This window comes from Podarcis pityusensis (genome assembly GCF_964106645.2).
Source record: "Podarcis pityusensis genome assembly, chromosome: 15".
Classification (NCBI taxonomy): Eukaryota; Metazoa; Chordata; class Lepidosauria; order Squamata; family Lacertidae; genus Podarcis; species Podarcis pityusensis.
Genome location: NC_138040.1, coordinates 45319153 through 45340993, shown reverse-complemented (window position 1 = coordinate 45340993; position 21841 = coordinate 45319153). Strand labels below are relative to the sequence as shown.

At 49.8% G+C, this 21841-nt stretch overlaps 1 protein-coding gene and 1 long non-coding RNA gene across 6 annotated transcripts in view; one reads left to right on the top strand and one right to left on the bottom strand.

Moving 5' to 3' along the window:
• Window positions 1–9939: 9939 nt before the first annotated feature.
• LOC308463808 (indoleamine 2,3-dioxygenase 2-like) overlaps window positions 9940–21841 on the bottom strand; it is a 59399-nt gene continuing 47497 nt past the window's right edge. For all 5 annotated transcript variants that reach the window (XM_080982558.1, XM_080982561.1, XM_080982559.1 and 2 more), the window contains 3 exons: window positions 19355–19406; window positions 14606–14754; window positions 9940–13473 (listed from right to left, as the gene is read on the bottom strand). In XM_080982558.1, coding sequence (XP_080838684.1) covers window positions 13121–13473; window positions 14606–14754; window positions 19355–19406 — 554 coding nt within the window. In that variant the 3' untranslated portion in view covers window positions 9940–13120. The remainder of the gene's footprint in view (window positions 13474–14605; window positions 14755–19354; window positions 19407–21841) is intronic.
• LOC308463909 lies at window positions 18365–19470 on the top strand. Its single transcript, XR_013979813.1, has 2 exons — window positions 18365–18427; window positions 19197–19470. It is a non-coding gene; the product is annotated as an uncharacterized lncRNA (long non-coding RNA).

Below are 21841 nucleotides of genomic sequence, written 5' to 3'. Positions count from 1 at the left end.
TGTTGACAGACAGATTTGAAAAGGAACACAGCTTCCTCTGTTTGTCTCACAGTAACTTACTGGCCTTTTTGATTATGCAGTCGGTGCATCTTGTGGTCTGGTGCGTCTTATAGAGCGAAAAATACGGTAATTCCAGTTGATTTGTTTTAATGGTCACATAAAGGCACTTTCTTTGGTTATAAAATGATGTTGTGAGTCTTATATCTGAGCAGTCAATAAACTCCCTCCCCCACAGAAACGCTTGTCTTACTTCTTCTTCTTCTTGGCATCCATACTTACATGTTTGTTTAAAGAAAGACTAACCCCACCCCGAACCCCACCTCCAGCTTTCATCTTATTATTCTAGTGACTAGTCAGTGTTCATAGCAACACTTGCTTTTGTTCCTAGACAAACTGCCCTGAAAGACAGTTACTATCAGACTCTCTGTATTTTTATTTATTTACTTGATTTAGGGGTGGCCGCTTCACTCCCTGGCTATGCCCATGTCCCCAACTAACTGAGCTTCTTGGGATCATCCTGCCATGCTGTGAGCTACTACATTATCCTGCACTTTACAGAACCTTCCTTAGAGAATAAAAAACTGAGGCAAATTTCCAGTCTAAACAGGCTGGGTCAGGGCATTTCCAAAATGTTATGATAGATGGAGCCATGGATGTGGCCAAGGGGGGCCAAATAAATAAAAATATATAAAAATACATAGCTAACTGAGGTTCTGATCCCCTAACAAAAGGCCTGCCCCCACTAACAAAAATCCTGGCTACGCCCATGGATGAAGCCAACTACAGTAACTCTGGTTTTGTCCCCACCCAGAAGTGTAGCATGTGTGGGCCATGGGGGTGTGACCGCTGCCAAAGGGCAAAGGGGGAGAGGGCTGCACCCGCAGGGTTACTGGAACCCTTACCCACGCCGGGAAGACCCTGGGAGGTGGTGTCCATTGATTTTATGACAGATTTGCCCAAGTCAAGGGGGAAGACAGCAGTCATGGTAGTAGTCGATCTCCTGATGAAGATGTGCCATTTCATAGCTTGCTCACATGCAGTGACGACAGAGGAGGCAGCCAGGTTGTTTGTGGATCACATCTTCAGGCTGCATGGAGCTCCCTCGAGGGTCATCTCAGATCGCGGGAAACAATTTACTTCCCGGTTCTGGAGGAAGCTCATGAGCTTGTTGCAGGTTGAGGTGGGCTTCTCGACAGCGCGCCACCCGGAAACCAACAGGCAAGCAGAAAGAGCGAACGGTATACTCCAGCAATACCTACGCTGCTACATCAGCAAGAGACAGAACGATTGGGTAGAGAAACTAGCGCTGGCTGAATTTGCGTACAATAACGCTGAACATGTGTCTACGGGAATGAGCCCGTTCCTGGCCAATTATGGGTGTCACCCCAGGGCCTTCCCGGGGAGGGGGGAGGAAGGATGGAGTGTACTTGCGGCAGAGCAGTTTGTGGAAGAAATGGAGGCCTTGCACCAGCAACTCAAGATGAACTTGGAGCGGGCCAAGGAAGTTTACAAGAGGCAGGCAGACAAGCACCGTCGGGAGGGGGAGGCCATACGGGTGGGAGACCAAGTGTGGTTGTCAACCCAAGGGTTACCCCTAAAGGGAGGGTGCAAGAAGTTGCAGCCAAGGCGGCTGGGACCTTTTGAGGTAACACAGCAGGTGAACCCTGTAGCATTCAAGCTCAAGTTGCCTGACAGCATGAAGATACATCCGGTGTTCCATAGGTCCCTACTCTCACCGTACAGGGAGGGGCGGGAATTTTCGGGGCGGGAGGGAGGAGTCACCACCCACCCGCGGGTAGAAGAGAGGGAACACCACAACCAAGCCACAGAAATACTCGATTCAAGGTGGCGAGGGCGCCAGGTGGAGTACTTGGTGGCTTGGGAGGGAGAACACGAGTCAGAAAACACGTGGGTCCCCGCTGAGGCGATCAATGACGGGTATCTAGTGGAAGAATTCCACAGCCTGTTCCCAGATAAACCGAAACCACTAGCGAGATTCTGGGAGGAAGAATTTGGAACCACAGACGACGAAGAGGACTTTGTGGGTTTTCCGGCCTCCGAAGAGGAGGGAGGGGAAGTGTCAGAGAGAGAAGAATCAGACTGGGAGGCCCACCCCGCGGGAATATATCGGAGCGGGTGGGGAGCGGGTTTTGAATCCTCAGAGGATAGCGACAGCTCCTTCAGGGGCTTCCCCACATCGTTGGCCGAGGAAAGGGACGAGGTTGGATCTGAAGGTCGGGCCAGGGCGGAGGGGGTCCTGGGGGGGAGGTGGATGTCAGGGAACTGCCATCGGAGCTGGAAGTGGAGGGAAGGCTCCAAAGGGATGGCGGAGAGGGTCCCAGTAGGGAGAGAGGGAGCCCGTCTGCTGGGGAAGGAAATCAGCGTAACACCAGTAGAGAAGGGGGGCAGATGGGGGAATCGGAGAGGAGGCTCCAAGACTCCTCGCCAGAGACCAGTGGAGAGAGTACGGGTACTCCGCTGCCCACACCCTCCCTGCACAGAAGACTTCCGCGCAGGGAGAGTAGGAGGAGACTTGGCGTCTGTCAAGGCTGCCTCAAGTCTCAGCTCACAAAAGACCAACGCCTATCTCTTCTTATATACAAAAGTGTTTATTGCAGTTCATTGTTTGCTTCACATCCGAGGCGCGCAGCCCTACGTCTGTTACGCTTAGACCGCTGAAGTCCCCTCTGAATCAGTCCCTCCCCTGCACCAGTTTAAGAGGCTTGCGCTGCTCCACCTCTTCCTCTCTTTCCTTTTCCGCAGGGTCTTCCTGCCCGCTGGGGTTTCGCCCCTCCTGGATTCCTCTGACGCGGAATCCCCAGACTGCTCTTGCCCCCCCTGCGGGCTTTGGGACCTGGCCCCTCCTCCGGGCTCCCTGTACTTCCGCGCGCCTCTACATTTGAACTTGGCGCGCGCGCCCAACCTCTAACCTTCCTTTTAACAGCTACACTATTCCCTTCACTACTCCCCTCCCCTTCCGGGAGGGTGGCTTGCTCCGACCTCCCTCCCTTCTCTGCTGCCGGCGCTGCTTCCCCTGATACACTGAAACCTCCAACCCCTCCGGTGCACTCTGGCGGGGAGGCTGGTCCTGACGCCCAGCTGCCACTTTGGGATCCCCCGCTGGCCCCCTGCTCCTGACACGTCCCCCCTGGGGCTCCCCTGGCCTTGACCACCGGCGCCCCCTTCTGGGAATCCTCTGATTCGCTGGAAAGACTCATGGAATCTCTTGAGTCATTGTCATCCTCTTCCTCGCTGTCCTGGGACTCATCCCCATCGCTCTCCATCTCCTGCCTACCCTGTGCCTCTGTCCCTGAACCCCTGACATCCATCCCCCCCTCGAAGCCCCCCCTTCCCCCCTCCCGCTGCTCGGGCGCAGGTTCCGGGAGCTCCGTTGTAGCGGGGGTAGATGCTGGATACAGTTCGTCGACGTCGATCTCCTCTGCTTCCAGTTCAGTGTATGAGTGCTTGAAACCGGGGTCCTCCCCCAACACATCCAAACCCTTCCCTCCCCCTGTTACTTCAGGCGATGCTGCTTGCCAAGGCCCCCTTAGCCACCCCCTGCGCCACTCCTCTTCTGATTGATTGTCCCACCAGTAAGAGCGGTCCGTGTCCACCCCCGAGCACGATCCCCTTGGAGGGCTCGATTCTGGCGTGGTCTCCTCTGCGGAGGAGAACCCCCGGAAGGTGCTGTCGGAAAGCGTGGGCGTAAAAAGCCAGTCGTCAAAATACTCCGCTGGCATGGGCCTGTGTGGGAAGAGTGCATGGAACTCGTCTTTAAGAAGAGGTTCCTCCAGAGCATAATCTGGCACCCAACTGTTGGCGCTGGCCGGGGTACCTTCCCTGGTGAGGAGGTATTCTACTCCCTCCTCCCCCCATCTCGAGTCCAGAATTTCCGTGACCTCGTTGAGTGTCGGGGTCCTCGGTGACTTCCCCCCCCTGGTGACTTTCTACGTGGGTCTGGTGCCGTCCCTGGCTCCTGAAATCTGTGTGGGGCCTTGTAGGGTGTAAGCACCGACCTATGAAAGACCGGGTGCATTCGGGAATCTTCTGGGAGGGTCAACCGAAAAGCTACGGGATTGATCCTGCCCTCAACTTGGTATGGCCCTAGCTGTTTGTGTCCTAGCTTCTTCTTAGCTAACGACCTGGCCGGCACCGCCTGGGCTGCTAACCATACCCAGTCCCCCACCTGGATGTCTTCTCCTGCCCTCCTGTGCCTGTCTGCCTGCACTTTGTAGGCGTGTTTAGCTAGTTCCAAGTGCCGTCGTAGCTCCTCGTGGACCTCCTGCAATTCTGCTGCTAAATGCTCAGCTCCCTGCGACTCCCCCTGCGTCGTTGTCTCCAACGCCGGGAAAGTTCTGGGATGTCGCCCATTGTTGGCGAAGAACGGTGTCACCCCCGTTGACGCGTGCTTCGTGTTGTTGTAGGCAAACTCGGCCATCGGTAAGTAGTCCACCCAAGTTGCAGGCTTTTGATTGGCGTAACATCGCAGGTACTGCTGCATGATGGCGTTGACCCTCTCCGCTTGGCCGTTGGTTTGCGGGTGTCTCGCCGACGCTAAGTTGATCTTGACATTCAGGATGCCCAGGAGCTTCTGCCAGAAACTGGAAATGAATTGGCGACCCCGGTCGGACAAGATGGACCGCGGTAAGCCGTGCACCCGGAACACGTGGTCTATGAACAGCTTGGCGGTCTGTTCCGCTGTTGCCACCTTCGCGCAAGGAATGAAGTGCGCCATCTTGGTGAACAGGTCTACAACCACAAGCACCGCCGTCTTGCCCCGCGAACTGGGCAGATCAGTAACAAAGTCCAGCGCCACCCTTTCCCACGGCTGTAGTGGCGTCTCCAGCGGTTCCAGCAATCCCGCTGGCTTCTTGTGCACTGGCTTGGACCTCTGACAAGTGTCACACCTGGCGACGTAATCCGCGACCTCTCCCTGCATCTGGGGCCACCAAAAGTCTCTGGCTACTAAGTCCGCCGTCTTTTCTTTGCCGAAGTGACCCGCGCTGGGTGCGTCGTGTAACTGCTGTAAAACCTTCGCGCGGAGATCGTCTCCCGGCACGTAGAGAGCACCTTTGCGGGTCAGCAGGCCGTCGCGTATCTGGAATTCGCCGTCCTTTGCTGTCCCTCGTCGCACCTCCTCCATCTTGGATTGTGCGAACGGATCCGTCTGTAGCGCGCGTCGTACCGCGTCCAGGTCCACGGCGGCGGAAGCGCACGCCCACGCTTGCGGTGCGAAAATGTGCCTGGCTGCCACTGGTGCCGCTTCCTCGAGATACTGCGGTTTCCTGGAGAGCGCATCCGCTATGACGTTGTTGTCTCCCGGGATATACTCTATCCGGAAATCGAAATCCGCAAAGAACTCCGCCCATCTCATGTGCCTCTGGCTCTGGAGCTTCGCCGTGCGCCAATACTCTAGGTTCTTGTGGTCCGTGCGGACTTGCACGGTGTGCTTGGCTCCGATGAGGAAGTGCCGCCACGCCTTGAAAGCCGCGTGGATGGCCAACAACTCCCTGTCCCAGATGGTGTAGTTCTGTTCCGACTTGCTGAGCTTCCGGGAATAGAAAGCGCAGGGCCTCCAGTTCCCTTGCGGATCTTCCTGCAAGAGGACGGCCCCCACTGCTCTGTCAGATGCGTCAGTCTCAACCCGCATGGGCCTGCCGGGATTCACGTGTAGCAGCTGGTCTTCGGACGCGAAGAGACTTTTAAGTCTCCTGAAGGACTGCTCCGCCTGGTCCGTCCAGGTGAACTTTTTCTTCTTGGAACTGAGGGTGTCCGTGATAGCTGCCGTCTCTTTCGCGAAACCCCTGATGAACTTGCGGTAAAAGTTGGCGAAGCCGACGAACCTCTGGACCTCCTTCCGATTGCGCGGGCTATTCTAGTCCAACACCGCGCGGACCTTGGCGCTGTCCATGGCTAGTCCCTTGTCGGACAGCCGGTAGCCCAGGAAATCCACCTCCGTCACGTCGAACTGGCACTTCTCCAGTTTGGCGTAGAGTCTGTGCTCCCGTAGCCTCTGCAGGACCTCCTTTACGTCTCTCTCGTGAGTCTCCTGCGATTCTGAGAAGATCAGAATGTCGTCGAGGAAGCATACGCACTTCTTGTAGAGGAGTCCTGCTAGCACGTGGTGCATGAATGCTTGGAAACAGTGGGAGCCATTTTGGAGACCAAACGGCATAACTCTGTATTCATAGGTGCCCAGCGGCGTGAACATGGCCGTCTTCCACTCGTCACCTTCCCTCATGCGTATTGGATTGTATGCTCCGCGTAGATCCAACTTGGTGAAGATCCTCCCCTTCCTCACCGTCGCGAGCAGGTCGTCAATCTTGGGCATGGGGGAGGCCTTGGGCTTTGTCATCGAGTTGATGGCCCTATAGTCCACAATGAGCCTTTTTTGGGGCGTGTCCTTCTTCTTCACGAAAAACACAGGACTGCCCCCCACTGCCTTGGATTCTCGGATGAATCCCCGCTTCAAATTGTGATCTATGAACTCCCTGAGTTCCTGCATCTCATCTTCAGACATGGAATACAGCTTCGCAGTCGGTAGCGTCGCCCCTGGTAAGAGGTCAATTGCACAGTCATAGGGCCGGTGGGGTGGTAATTGGTCAGCTTCTTTTTCGCAGAAGACCTCCAAAAACCCCTTGTACTTGTGGGGCACTGCCTGCACCATGCCTAGATGCAACTGTTGCCCTTCCTCCTGGCCCTCCTCCTCCTGGCCGGTCTGGATGCAATGTTGTGCGCAGTAGGACGAGCCAAAGGTGAGCTGCCGCTGGTACCACGCTAATGATGGGCTGTGTCTATCCAGCCAACTCATGCCTAACACTATAGGCGTGTCTGACAGTTGGGTGACATTGAAACTGATGACCTCGCGATGATTCCCATTTTTCAGCAGCATGGGCGGCGTCTGTTGTACCACTTGCCCACCCAGCAACTTCCTGCCATCTACCGTGACGACGTTCAGAGGCAGCGTGGCTGGTAGTAGCGCTATGCGATGCTGCTTGATGAACTGCATCCCCACGAAGTCTGCGTTGCTCCCTGAGTCAATCGTAATGGGGACTTCCAGGGTGAGTCCATTAGGTAGCTGGAGAGTAGCAGTGAGCTGCACCACTGGCTTGGGTGGTAAGGGGTCTGTAGGCTGCAAAAGCGCTGGGGACTGCTTCACTGACTTGCCTGGCGGAGCCCCAGCATCTCTGCTTCCAGCCAGGCATTCTCGTTTCCCTGAAACTGCTCTCCTTGGAACGCTTCCCCTGTTACTGTTGCTAAGGCTGCAGTGTGCTTCTGGAGCCTCTGGGGACACTCTTTAGCCATGTGCTGTGCACTGTCACAGATGTAACACTTCCTGGTCCCTCTAGGAGGCTTCGCCTTGACTGCTCCGGACGCTGAGGCTCCGGCAGCTGTCTGAGCCTTTGCACCACCCAGATCCATTGGTTCCTCCCCTCCCTTCAGCATAGGCGAGGGATTTGTACGTCCCAGGTCCCTGGGAAGAAAAGGAGGCGCTCTAGCTGGTGGGCGGACGTGACGCCCCTCCTCACTGTGCCAAGGGCGTTCTTCGTGGCGCACCCCTATCGTGAGTGCCCTCTGCACGACGTCTGCTAGGGTTTGAGGTCTGTCTCCCCTAGCCAGCTCATCTTTTACTGAGCCATGAAGCCCCTCCCAGAACAAGTCTCTCACTGCCAGGGAGTCCTTTTCCCAGCCCAGCACATTCAGCAATGCAAAAAAGCGAGAATGGTACTGACGCACTGTAGCCTTGCCCTGCCGCAATCCATGCATCTCCTGGCGCGCCACATCAACGTCAACGGTAGATTGGAAGCAAGCGTCCATGGCTTTGATAAATTCATCAGAGTCCCTGCGGGCAAGACCATCTTCGCGCCACAAATTGCGTAACCAGGTTCTAGCTTCCCCATGCAAATGGGACACAATAAAGCCTACTTTCTCCTCCTCATCTTTGAAGTCTTTGCGAAGCAAATGCAGCGCGTATACGACATCTGCTCTGAAATTGGGATAATGCTTCAGGTTCCCATCGAAGTGGGCTACTAAATTGCCCCCCCTCCGTCCAAGACCGATTCCCTCTGATCTGGACCCCGGGAACCCCTGTTTGCACGCCTGATCCCACCTGGCTTGCAGATCCTGGCATCGCGCTTCTGCTTCGGCAACTGTCTTCTGAGAGACCCGTACTGCAACGGAGAGTTCAGCGACTGCGTTTTGCAGGGTCGTTATCTGCTCCTCAGTAGTCATATCTGCCAAACTTCATGAGCTTTGCAAAAAAAAATTTTTTGCGGTGTTTGAGAGGGGACTTACTGTCAAGGCTGCCTCAAGTCTCAGCTCACAAAAGACCAACGCCTAACTCTTCTTATATACAAAAGTGTTTATTGCAGTTCATTGTTTGCTTCACATCCGAGGCGCGCAGCCTTACGTCTGCTAGGCTTAGACCGCTGAAGTCCCCTCTGAATCCGTCCCTCCCCTGCACCAGTTTAAGAGGCTTGCGCTGCTCCACCTCTTTCTCTCTTTCCTTTTCCGCAGGGTCTTTCTGCCCGCTGGGGTTTCGCCCCTCCTGGATTCCTCTGACGCGGAATCAGACTGCTCTTGCCCCCTCCTGCGGGCTTTGGGACCTGGCCCCTCCTCCGGGCTCCCTGTACTTCCGCGCGCCTCTACATTTGAACTTGGCGCGCGCGCCCAACCTCTAACCTTCCTTTTAACAGCTACACTACTCCCTTCACTACTCCCCTCCCCTTCCGGGAGGGTGGCTTGCTCCGACCTCCCTCCTTTCTCTGCTGCCGGAGCCGCTTCCCCTGATACACTGAAACCTCCACCCCCTTCGCTGCACTCTGGCGGGGAGGCTGGTCCTGACGCCCAGCTGCCACTTTGGGATCCCCCGCTGGCCCCCTGCTCCTGACACGTCCCCCCTGGGGCTCCCCTGGCCTTGACCACCGGCGCCCCCTTCTGGGAATCCTCTGATTCGCTGGAAAGACTCATGGAATCTCTTGAGTCATTGTCATCCTCTTCCTCGCTGTCTTGGGATTCATCCCCATCGCTCTCCATCTCCTGCCTACCCTGTGCCTCTGTCCCTGAACCCCTGACAGCGTCAAACAACTTTTATGCTGGAAAAGGTTTAAGAAACGCCCACTGACGGATTCTGCCAGCGACTGAGACAGTCACGATGCTGGAGGCTGTTCAGTCAGAAAGGGTTTAACCAGGTAACCTCGCCAGCAGTGGCGGCAACTTACGCACGAGCAACCCCTAAATCCATTACAATATGCAAATGTTGTTTGAAGTCGAAAGATTTCCCTTCTTTCCTTACTCAACAATCACATCTTCTAAGGGAGGGGATATTGAAACTACTTGCAGAAAAACAGATATTTTATTATAAATTGACATGGATATTTGCATGCACAGAGAAAACAGCTTTGTGTTTTCTCTAAATTCTAAAGGCCAGTTCACAATATTGCATTGTCAACACAATGTTCCCTGTATGTATGTATGTATGTATGGGTATCTATGAAACTTCATCTGTGGATGTTTGACCATACCAAGCTCAAGGAAATGTTCCTGAATGCAACCCAAAGCCCCTTCTGCGCAGTCATGAATTTGCATCAATGTTACATATAAGCACATTCACCAAGCAGCAGATATGAACAGTTAACCAAAACAAATCAACCCATTTTTTAAGCACATTTCTATTGCATTTATTGTGATAAGAAACTTACAGACATTTGTATCTAGATTCCAACTTACATAAAATTATTGTTGTTTGAATGGGAATAATCTTATTGCTTGATGGAAAGTACTGCAATGGATCTGGTAATAACTTTTATCATGGAAGTGGATGCCATTATGCTTTTTAACAAGTAAGATAAATTTGCGTGAGGATAAAACAATGCTCTGTAATATTTAAATCTCATTGGATGGAGGCCACACAAATGCAAAATGGAGACCACTCAGTTCGAAAGCACGCCAAAAAGTGCAAGTAGATAAATAGGTACCGCTCTGGTGGGAAGGTAAACGGCGTTTCCGTGAGTTGCTCCGGTTTCGCCAGAAGTGACTTAGTCATGTTGGCCACATGACCCGGAAAAACTGTCTGCATACAAACACCGGCTCCCTCGGCCTATAAAGCGAGATGAGTTCCACAACCCCAGAGTCGTCTGTGACTGGACTTAACTGTCAGGTGTCCTTTACCTTTTTTATGTATATGGTACTGTGAAATGGTACTGTTTTGGAGAGTATTGTGGGAACTTTTAGCACTTAGCAGTTCTTTTGTTCTTAAATGGCCTAAAATTAAACTATGAAATAAAAAAATGTAAATAAAATACTGTATTAACAGGAGAAACAACATTTTGTTTAGAGTTCAAACATCACTGTTTTTCTCTCTTCCAAACACCATGCTAGAAAAAGTTAGAATTAAAAATTAATCTGCAAAGCGTTGTTTTAAGTGATCCTGATTGTACATTATGGAGATTACCCAGTGTTAAATAGATTTATAATTGTTAGGAAGCTGATATTCCTATTAACATCACGTATATTTAATTGCTTCTTTGGAGTTAGTTGTAAAAATTCTTTATTTATTTTTGTGGTGTGTGCACAGGAAGTTTTAAGAAAAGGCAAGGCTTGTGTGCACCATTTGCTTTAATTGCCTAAGACCTGGGGCCCTGAGACCTCCATTGGTCTTGGGACAATATAAAGTCTGACATGTCACTCTGCTTCTCCTTCCAAAAATAAAATTGTTAAGTAAGTGATGCCAGTGAGACAGTTGGGAAAGGGGGATAAGTACAGGTAAGGTCTGAAACAAGAACAGGAATTGGGGGAGTATGGACATCTTTATGGCTGCTATATAACCTAGCCCACTTAAGTTTAGGTTAGGGTTGCCATATTTAGAAGAGCAAATAAAGGACAATTTGCTAGTGGGGTGGGTGGGTGGAAAAGTGCATGTGCTGGGGTCACCAGGCGCTGCAGTGACATCGGAGGGAAGAACGCAGCAAAATTTGCATGCAAAATGGGGGGGGGCATATATAAAGCAAGCAAGCTGCCAGTTTAATAGTTTTGTTCAATATTAATAAGTTGTTTATTTTAAGAGTGGGGGAAGGATTTAGATACCTACCATAGTGAGGATCTGAAGGCACATGTAAAAGAGGGGGAAGTGTTGCAGCTCACTACTTATGCAAGCAAAAGATCCCAGATTCAATCCCCAGCATCTCTTGGTAGGACTGGTAATGATTTTTGCTTGGAAAGCTTCTGCCAGTAAGTGTTGGCAATTTTGATCTAGATGGACTAATGGTTCTGATATGCTTCCTATATTCTAAGAACCGACAATGGATTCCAAAGCTGTGGCATGTGCTGTTGTTGCAGAATCCTAGTTTTGTAATTTGAATGACTGCTAAAAATACCAGAAAATTAAAGTTTGGTTCAATTGCTGGCCTTACCCTTTCCCCTTACTTAAGATGGGCTGTTCACTTTTTTAAAAAATAATGCTTTTAAAGCTCTGTATGTTTATCTTGTAAACCATTAATTCATCAAATACCTTTCTTAAATGTCTGGAAAAGAATAGCTTTCCATTTGCAAAAGAGCTTTCAGATTAGCCCCACTATAAGATTATGCTTTGCCAAAACTGGGTGTGCCTACTTGGGACACCTGTTCTCGCTGCTTCATCAATTTTGTTCAGATTTTATTTTTAGGGTCTCAAACCCACCTCTAACGGGGGGAACAAGTGTATTGGAGGAAAGGCTGTAGCCAGGGTTGCCAACTTGAATAAAATTTGAGGGGCAGGTCAGCCCCCCCCCTACTTTATCATTGATGACATGACATGGTGCATGCACATACTAGCTGTGGAATCTAGACTGTAATGTTTTAATTCATCTCGCCTCTTGTTCAGATCAGATATGAAACAAAAAGCCCTCTCCATGAGAAGACTTGATTAGTCAAACAAAGCAGGGAGAAATCCTTTACTGGGCAATTAAATTCACTTAAAACCAAGGATTGAGAAGAATGGCCTCTGGTTTCATCTATCAATCTTTCAGGATGATGGAATTATCATGCAAGGAATGTGCAGTTTTCATTCATTTGTTGACTTTAAAATAGTCAGCATTTAAATGAGCATTTCCCCTAATATAGGTAATTTCTGCAAGCAATTTCCCCTAATATAATGCATTTCTGTAAGTTATTTTCACAAACACCTTTATTTTCAGAATACACATTCGTGTATTTTCACAACTTTGTGAAACACATTTTTGTTTGGAGAGTTGCATCTCAAAATTTTGCATCTCAAGAAATAGAGAAGTGTGAATTTTGAAGGATAGTGACATGTTAATTCACTTTTTGCTGGCACTTATGGGCTCCCTAGCACCACATGGAGCTTGTTCAGAGCCCTGAAAAATAAAGCAAGGGCTTCTTCTGGTTGCTTGGGGGGCATCTATTTTGGAGGGGGAGGGCATAGGAATTTTGCTAGCTTTTTTTGCGGGGTGGGTGGGTCTAAGCATTGCCAGCTCCTCGTGTGAGAAAGTGGTAAACTGTGGCACCCATAATAGTATCTTAGTTTTCCTGATGTGCTTCCAGGGCCAAAAAAGTTATGCTTTATTTTAAGTAGGTAAAGTCAAGTCTATGTCTGGTTTAAAAAGAAACAGTTGCATCCAGTGTAGAGCTAAGTAACTCATCCTATCAGTGCAATGACTTTCGCTTGCACAATGGAAACTCGCCCCTCTTCTCACTTCCCCTTGAATTTATTCTAGAGTTCCCTTAGCACACACCCCCCCCCCGAGCAGATTTGGAGAGGGCAGGGGTGCACATGGGAGCTGGGAATGGGGGGAAGTGCTGTTGCACAAGCGGAAATCCTTGCACTGCCACCTAAAGGTGGGAGCAGGAGAGGGAGAGAGTTTATATTTGTTCAACTGATAGCAGCCAGGGAGCAGATTGAGCAAGCTCCTAGGTCAATCTGGTGCTGCTGTGATGAGATGTATCCAGTTTCCATTTATATTATTGTCAATTATAGTAATTATTTCTACCTTTCCACCGATACATATAGATGAGCACAGAAACATTTTGTGCCAATTTGGTTTTTTTGTTGTTTGTTTTTTTGGGTAGTGCTACGTCATTGGCCATCCTAGCTTAACCCCCAACACAGAAAAAGCGCAAGCTTTTAAAAAGTTATAATTGCTTCTTTTGTCGTGTTCCGGACACTCTTGAGAAAGCTCAGAATCCCGGAGCCACCTGTCCCTCTCTCTTCCAGGAAAGATGGCGGGTTTGGAGAAGTGGATTCAATTGGCTTCGCTTTGGCGTTGCGAGCTGCTGAAATGATGTACTTGGTGACCATGGCAATGTGGTAGGTCCTCAAGTCAGAAAGGGCTGCCACACACATGTTATATGCAGAACAGAGCTTCTCCTTGCCAGAGGACAGCACATGACTCCTCAGTGGGGGAAGGGACTGGATTTCCTCAATGAAGGCCTGATGGTGAGGGGGCATGTACTCCCTCATTCTGTGCAAAAATGTGGCTAGCAAAGGACACAGAGAAGATGAGTGAGTAGGATTAATAGTTCAACAGTGTGTGTGTTAATAAATAAATATTGTACTGTTATGCAGCAGGAATGGGGGTGTTGCTGGACTCCAGCTCCCATCATCTCTGCCCATTGGCTATGCTGCTTAGGCTCATGGGAGTTGGGAGTCCAACAATGTCTGCAGGCTCAACATTTCCCCCATCTCAGTAATAAATAAAGGTCAGGATGATAAAACCATACCTGGTGAACTATACCATTTCAGACCACAGGTGGATAAACTGTGTGTTTGTCTCCTCTCTTTTCTGTGATCCTTTCCTACATTGGTAGCCAAAGTTGGAACTTCAACTCCCCTAACCATTGGGCTATGTGAGCTAGGGATGATGGGAGTTGTCTACAGCATCTGAAGGGTGCTTATAAGGTGCATATTGACTGTGCATATTGAAAAGGGAAGACTGGTCACCTATACGTGTGGGTTTCCATGCAACCAGGGTTCCCGATCATGAATGCATTGCCTGCTGCCATGTGTTGGAGGCTGGAGCCGTTGCTTCCTTGGCAGCCCTTCATCCAGCAGTACCGGCTTGCCCCCACAACTGCAGGTGCCTGGGGCCTCACGCAATCACCAGGTTCTGCACAAATGCTGTGGGGAAAACGCTCTACATCTCCATGCCCCCTGGCATGTGCTTGCTATGTTATCAAGTGTGAGCGGGCACATGGTGGGCTACAGTGTAGCATGTGCACACCAGGGCACCCACGACTCCTCTACTGTGTCGCCTCTACAGTGGCCTCTCAGTGAATAGGGTTAGGGTTAGAGTTAGGAAGGAACTGGCAGCGGCTGTGCTCTGGGGTCTTCTGGGTTCTGCACCTGCCAGGCATGTTTCAGAGTGGGTCCCTTCCCACCCCATGATGGAGTTTGAGTCCCACTTCAACTGTCAGGTAAGGCTGATTTGATCCCCCTCCTCTTGTTCTCAATCTAGATATTCACTTATTCCTTCTTCCCTGGGGCAGGAGTGCACCATTTTGTGGTTCACTTCAGCTGCCAAAATGTCTTGGGACAGCCCTGCCACAGACCATCTACACAAACCACATGCAGTGCATGTATGTCTCCAGTTCATCAAAGCAACAGACTTACTGCTTTCCCTACAATGCTGGATTCCAAGAAGTTCGTCAAAGGTGTGCAGTGTGGTGCTTTGTGCTGCACTCGCCCCAGAGTACACCAGAGGCTTGTCCGAGATACCCTCATAGATCAGCCCTTCTGGCAGGGCAGGACTGTCCTTCCATCTAAAAGGAAGTAAAGGCAGTGAGAGATTGCGTCTCAAGGAGCTGCATGGTAGATCCAATAAGCAGTAGTAATAATACTACTAGATTGTAATTATAGTAGTAGTAGTAATAATAATAATAAAAAATTTTATTTGTATCCCTCCCTCCCCTGCCGAAGCCAGGCTCAAAGCGGCTAACATCATAAAAACAACACAATATGCATAAAAATAGACATCAATTAATTAAAATACACCTTAAAATTAATTCAGACAAGTTAAAATCTGAGCAGGTGGAATCAGGTTGGAATTGAGAGTGGTTAATACTTGCCAGGACCAACTGTTTCCACTGATCATACCTGTGAGCGGGTTGGGGGCCTCTTTCAGGCTTGTTTTATACAAAGGAAAGTACCTAAGTTAAACTGCATCCTGCCTAAAGGCCTGGCGGAACAGCTCCATCTTGCAGGCCCTGTGAAAAGATGTCAACTCCCACAGGGCCCTAGTCTCTTGTGGGAGAGCGTTCCACCAGGCCGGGGCCATGGCTGAAAAAGCCCTGGCTCTAGTCAAGGCCAGTGTAATTTCCCTGGGGCCCGGGATCTTCAAAGTGTTGTTGTTAACAGACCGTTAGCAGAAGAGGCGGTGGCATAGGTACAATTGTCCTAGGCCATATAGGGCTTTAAAGGTTTAAACCTGATCCTGTACTCCACTGGGAGCCAGTGCAGCTGGTATAGCACCAGATGAATTTGCTCCCGCGTCGAGAACCCCGTGAGGAGTCTCACTGTGGCATTCTGCACACACTGGAGTTTCAAGGGCAGCCCCATGTAGAGTGAGTTACAATAATCAAGCCTGGAGATGACAGTCACATGGATCACAGTGGTGAGGTCAGGGCGAGAGAGATTTAGCTTGACGGAGATGGGAAAATGCTGCCTTTGTTATAGCTGCAACCTGCGCCTCCATATAAAGGGAGGCATCGAAGATTACACCCAAACTCTTGATGGAAGGCGCTGGCGCTAATTGCACCCCACAAGGGATGGGAGTTGCCCCCCCCCAATCCCATATCGTCCCGACCCAGCCAAAGGACTTCTGTCTTCAAAGGATTTAACTTCAACCAGCTCCCATGTAGCCACAACTTCCAAACATCTGATCAGTGGGTCTGGGGCCGAGCCAGGATGGCAGTCCATCAACAGGTAGAGTTGGCTGTCATCAGCATACTGATGGCAACCCAAACCAAAATTCCAGACAAGCTGGGCGAGGGGGCACATAAAGAAAAGCATTGGGGTGTGGGGGGGCCGTGTTTGTCCACAGACAGCAGCTTTCCGGGTCATGTGCCAGCATGGCTAAACTGCTTCTGGTGCAACAGGACACCATGATGGGTGCCAGAGTGCACAGAAATGCCATTTACCTTCCCACCACCTATTTATCTACTTGTGCTGGTGTGCTTTTGAACTGCTAGATTGGCAGAAACTGGGAGCCTTCTGATCTGCAAGCCCAAGAGGTTCAGTAGTTTAGACCATAGCGCCGCCCACTCCCCTTTAACCATAGTAGTAATAGTACTGTTAGTAAAATAGTATTCTTTTATCGAAAGTATTTTTTATTAAACTCCACTCTTGACTCTGAGTATATTTCACTTTGTTTATATAACCCATATCACAATAATAGAGACCATGAGACCAACACATAAAAACTAAACCAAACCAAACCAAGGGTGGCATGGAATGTTACATTTACAATTGGTACAAGTGGAGAGTACCATCACAAGAAATGAGAGACCCAGAGGTGTGGCACACATGGCTTGCAAGATTTACAGAGGTGTGGCACACATGGCTTGCAAGATTTACAGAAATATAAATCTGTAGCTGAAACCATCAGAGGCACAAGGAGTACCAAGAATAAAAGGTTCTTTCTTACATCAAGAATTTTTTTCAACCAATCAGATGTTGCTTTCCCCAAATATATTGGGAGACTTGTGGAAGAGACAAATGTAGTTTTTTTTTAATGTAAAAATAGTATAGTAGTAATTAGTAGTAGATTTGTTTATATGTATCTAGTCATCAGACCATTACAAAACAAAAGTTTGCCACTATGAAAGTATAACATGAAGTTACCTGAGATCCAAACAAACCTTTGCCCCTCCAAATGTTGCTGAACTACGACTCCCATCATCCTATTGGCCATGCTTCCTAGGGCTCACAAGAGTTGTAGTTCAGAGACATCCAGAGGGCCAAGGTTTCCCCAACTACAACCTAAACTAAGTTAAATTTCCAGTTTTCACTGGCAGATCGCGACATGCCCCTTTAAAAGGAGGGGGCATGTTTCTCTTTTAACAAAGTTATGTAATGTTAAAATAAAATAGAACGGAAAAAATGAATGCACAAAATCCAGAATAAAACCTCAATGAGTAAAAGCATAAAATAAACTTCGCGTTCTGGATCTCCCTGACAAGGCACAGCATTCTGTCTCAATGCAAATAGAAAATGTGCAATCTTCTTCAGAGTTGCATCTTCTCCCATAAATGAAATAACAACAGCAATATTAATAATAACATCCACTATATCTGCAAAGGAGCCAGCCCCTAGTTGCAACCCTGATTAGCAGAGTTTCAGAGCATTCTCTGGCTGCAACAGATGTGAATTGCAAAGCTTTCATACCTCTCTGCTTGGTGACACATTGCAGGAAATGTGCTTTAGATAGAAATGAGGATTGGGCTCACTTAGGACTCAAGCTGTATGCAGGCTCATTAGCCATCCTTTGCCACCTGCCCCTGCCAGATGTTAGGTGCGACTCTGGAGATCAGCAAGCCTCAATTTTTAGGCAGTTGTTTTATTAAAATGATCACACACATACACATACACAAGAAAGAAAAATGCAAGCTGAAAAACCCGCTCCTTTTCAACCGCTTGGAAGACCTTGCAGCATTCTGAGAATTTTTGCCAAGCAATGTGGAACTGTCGCTGGGAGACAGTTCTGTTTCTCTTAAAGGCAGAGGGCTGAGGCCCAATGGTAGAGCACTGGCTGAGTGTGCAAAAGGTCATGGGCTCCATTTCCAGCAAGAGTTGGGAATGTCTCCTTTCTGGAACCCTGGAGAGATGCTGCCAGTTAATGTAGATGATACTGAGCACTATTGGGGAAGAGTAAGAATAAAAGAGCATAGGATCCCTACACAAAGTCAGACCATTGGCACACCTTGCTTATTATTTATCTACACTGACTGACAGTGGCTCTCTAAGGTTTTGGACAGAAGTCTTTCTTAGCCCTACCTGGGATTGAACCTGGGACCATCTGCAGGCAAAGTAGATGCTCTATCACTGAGAAACAGCTTCCTCAACAGCTTCCTCTGCTTCTCCACCCTTAGCCAACCCCCTTCTTGGCAGCTGCAGGTATCATTGGATGTGTCATTTTCTCCAGCAGAGAAAACTGCATAACCCCATAGGGCTAATGCGGCACTGTCCCAATAATTTCTGTCAGCCCCCATCTGCCTGCTTTCTGAGTTAGTCCAGAGTAGGGGTTGGCAAACTAAGGCCTGGGGGCTGGATGTGCCCCCCCCCGGCTTGTAAATCCGGCCTGCGGACCCTGCCGTATGCTCAGTCAGTCCCTGCATGCTGCAGACGCCTCGCCACGCGGGGACTGACTTCTATGACGCTGGGACGGCTTCAGATTGGCTGCAGGAAGTTCCAGAGCCTCGCAGTCTGCACGCTGAGGTAAACCTGGTGCGGCCATGGATGGAGAGGGTGGGTGGCAGGTGGGCGGCAGGACATACGCATACATAAATTAAACTGGGTATATGATTGTTTAACATGATTGAGAATCGATCAGCCAGGGACTGAGGACTTTGAGAGTTTAAGATCAGAATGTGGAAAATATGAAAACAACAAGAGGGCAGAAATATAACTATCTGAGATGAGTTCTTCAGAGGTCCAGAATATGGGAAGTCCGTGTGAAATTTAATAATTAACAATTTGGATTGTAATTTGGTTGTTTTTTAATTTAATTTTAATTTTTGAATTGGATTATGATTTGATTTGTTATAAATTGGAGGTTCTTAATGGAAAATTAATAAAAAATACATTAAAAAATAAATAAATTCCGTGATTTGGATGTTTGGAGTCACTAAGGCCACTGGTATGAAATTTTCCACTCCCCTTTCCAGCAGGGAAGAGGAAGAATCCAGTGGCATTCGCCAGTCTTTTGGGGCCTGTTAAAGACATTCCTCCTTAAACAAGCCTTTTAGGTTGAGATTTTTTATCCCAGTTAGTATCTGTAATGGATTAGAATTGATTTTATGTATGTGTTGTTGTTTTAATGTTTTTAATGTTTTAGCCGCTTTTATACAATGCATACAATTGTTTTGCATGTGCTTTTATTGCATTTTAAATAATTTCAAGATGCCTTGTGGGAAGCAATTCATAAATGAAATAAAAAGTTATCCTTGATGTTTTCACTGTGGACTCACCTCAACTTATTTTACAGGAAATGATGCATAAATGGAATCAAATGCATAAAGAAATAAGAGAAGCATGTGTGGCTGTTTCTAGAGTGCGGATTTTCTCAAGAGTGTACCCCTGCTTGTCCCTCTACTCCTACTTGGAAAACGTTTGGAGAGCAAAAAGTATACATGCTGTACTTACCCAGAAAAGAAGATCCGTATCACACCGTAGAATATTGCAGGATCCACGTAATCTAGGAAGTGAAGCATAAAAACAAAAACAAAACTGGATCAAAAATAAATTTCACATTTCCAAAACTGGTAAAGTCAGATTATTTATTTATTTTATTAAATTTATATCACACCTGTCAGGGGTTCAGGGACAGAGGCACAGGGTAGGCAGGAGATGGAGAGCGATGGGGATGAATCCCAGGACAGCGAGGAAGAGGATGACAATGACTCAAGAGATTCCATGAGTCTTTCCAGTGAATCAGAGGATTCCCAGAAGGGGGCGCCGGTGGTCAAGGCCAGGGGAGCCCCAGGGGGGATGTGTCAGGAGCAGGGGGCCAGCGGGGGATCCCAAAGTGGCAGCTGGGCGTCAGGACCAGCCTCCCCGCCAGAGTGCAGCGAAGGGGGTGGAGGTTTCAGTGTATCGGGGGAAGCAGCTCCGGCAGCAGAGAAGGGAGGGAGGTCGGAGCAAGCCACCCTCCCGGAAGGGGAGGGGAGTAGTGAAGGGAGTAGTGTAGCTGTTAAAAGGAAGGTTAGAGGTTGGGCGCGCGCGCCAAGTTCAAATGTAGAGGCGCGCGGAAGTACAGGGAGCCGGGAGGAGGGGCCAGGTCCCAAAGCCCGCAGGAGGGGGCAAGAGCAGTCTGGGGATTCCGCGTCAGAGGAATCCAGGAGGGGCGAAACCCCAGCGGGCAGGAAGACCCTGCGGAAAAGGAAAGAGAGGAAGAGGTGGAGCAGCGCAAGCCTCTTAAACTGGTGCAGGGGAGGGACTGATTCAGAGGGGACTTCAGCGGTCTAAGCGTAACAGACGTAGGGCTGCGCGCCTCGGATGTGAAGCAAACAATGAACTGCAATAAACACTTTTGTATATAAGAAGAGATAGGCGTTGGTCTTTTGTGAGCTGAGACTTGAGGCAGCCCTGACAGTAAGTCCCCTCTCACTGAAACCGCAAAATTTTTTTTTGCAAAGCTCACGAAGTTTGGCAGACATGACTACTGAGGAGCAGATAACGACCCTGCAAAACGCAGTCGCTGAACTCTCCGTTGCAGTACGGGTCTCTCAGAAGACAGTTGCCGAAGCAGAAGCGCGATGCCAGGATCTGCAAGCCAGGTGGGATCAGGCGTGCAAAGAGGGGTTCCCGGGGTCCAGATCAGAGGGAATCGGACTCGGACGGAGGGGGGGCAATTTAGTAGCCCACTTCGATGGGAACCTGAAGCATTATCCCGGTTTCAGAGCAGACGTCGTCTACGCGCTGCATTTGCTTCGGAAAGACTTCAAAGATGAGGAGGAGGAGGTAGGCTTTATTGTGTCCCATTTGCATGGGGAAGCTAGAGCCTGGTTACGCAATTTGTGGCGCGAAGATGGTCCTGCCCGCAGGAACTCTGATGAATTTCTCAAAGCCATGGACGCTTGCTTCCAATCTACAGTTGATGTTGATGTGGCGCGCCGGGAGATGCATGGATTGAGGCAGGGCAAGGCTACAGTGCGTCAGTACCATTCTCGCTTTTTTGCTTTGCTGAATGTGCTGGGCTGGGAAAAGGACTCATTGGCAGTGAGAGACTTGTTCTGGGAGGGGCTTCATGGCTCAGTAAAAGATGAGTTGGCCAGGGGGGACAGACCTCAAACCCTAGCAGACGTCGTGCAGAGGGCACTCACGATAGGAGTGCGCCACAAAGAACGCCCTTGGCACAGTGAGGAGGGGCGCCAAGTCCACGCACCAGCTAGAGTGCCTCCTTTTATTCCCAGCGACCTGGGACGTACGCATCCCTTGCCTAGGCTGAGGGAGGGGGAAGAACCAATGGAACTGGGTGGTGCAAAGGCTCAGACAGCTGCCGGAGCCTCAGCGTCCGGAGCAGTCAAGGCGAAGCCTCCTAGAGGGCCCAGGAAGTGTTAAGTCTGTGACAGTGCGCAGCACATGGCCAAAGAGTGTCCCCAGAGGCTCCAGAAGCACACTGCAGCCTTAGCAACAGTAACAGGGGAAGCGTTCCAAGGAGAACAGTTTCAGGGAAACGAGAATGCCTGGCTGGAAGCAGAGATGCTGGGGCTCCGCCAGGCAAGTCAGTGAAGCAGTCCCCAGCGCTTTTGCAGCCTACAGACCCCTTACCACCCAAGCCAGTGGTGCAGCTCACTGCTACTCTCCAGCTACCTCATGGACTCACCCTGGAAGTCCCCATTACGATTGACTCAGGGAGCAACGCAGACTTCGTGGGGATGCAGTTCATCAAGCAGCATCGCATAGCGCTACTACCAGCCACGCTGCCTCTGAACGTCGTCACGGTAGATGGCAGGAAGTTGCTGGGTGGGCAAGTGGTACAACAGACGCCGCCCATGCTGCTGAAAAATGGGAATCATCGCGAGGTCATCAGTTTCAATGTCACCCAACTGTCAGACACGCCTATAGTGTTAGGCATGAGTTGGCTGGATAGACACAGCCCATCATTAGCGTGGTACCAGCGGCAGCTCA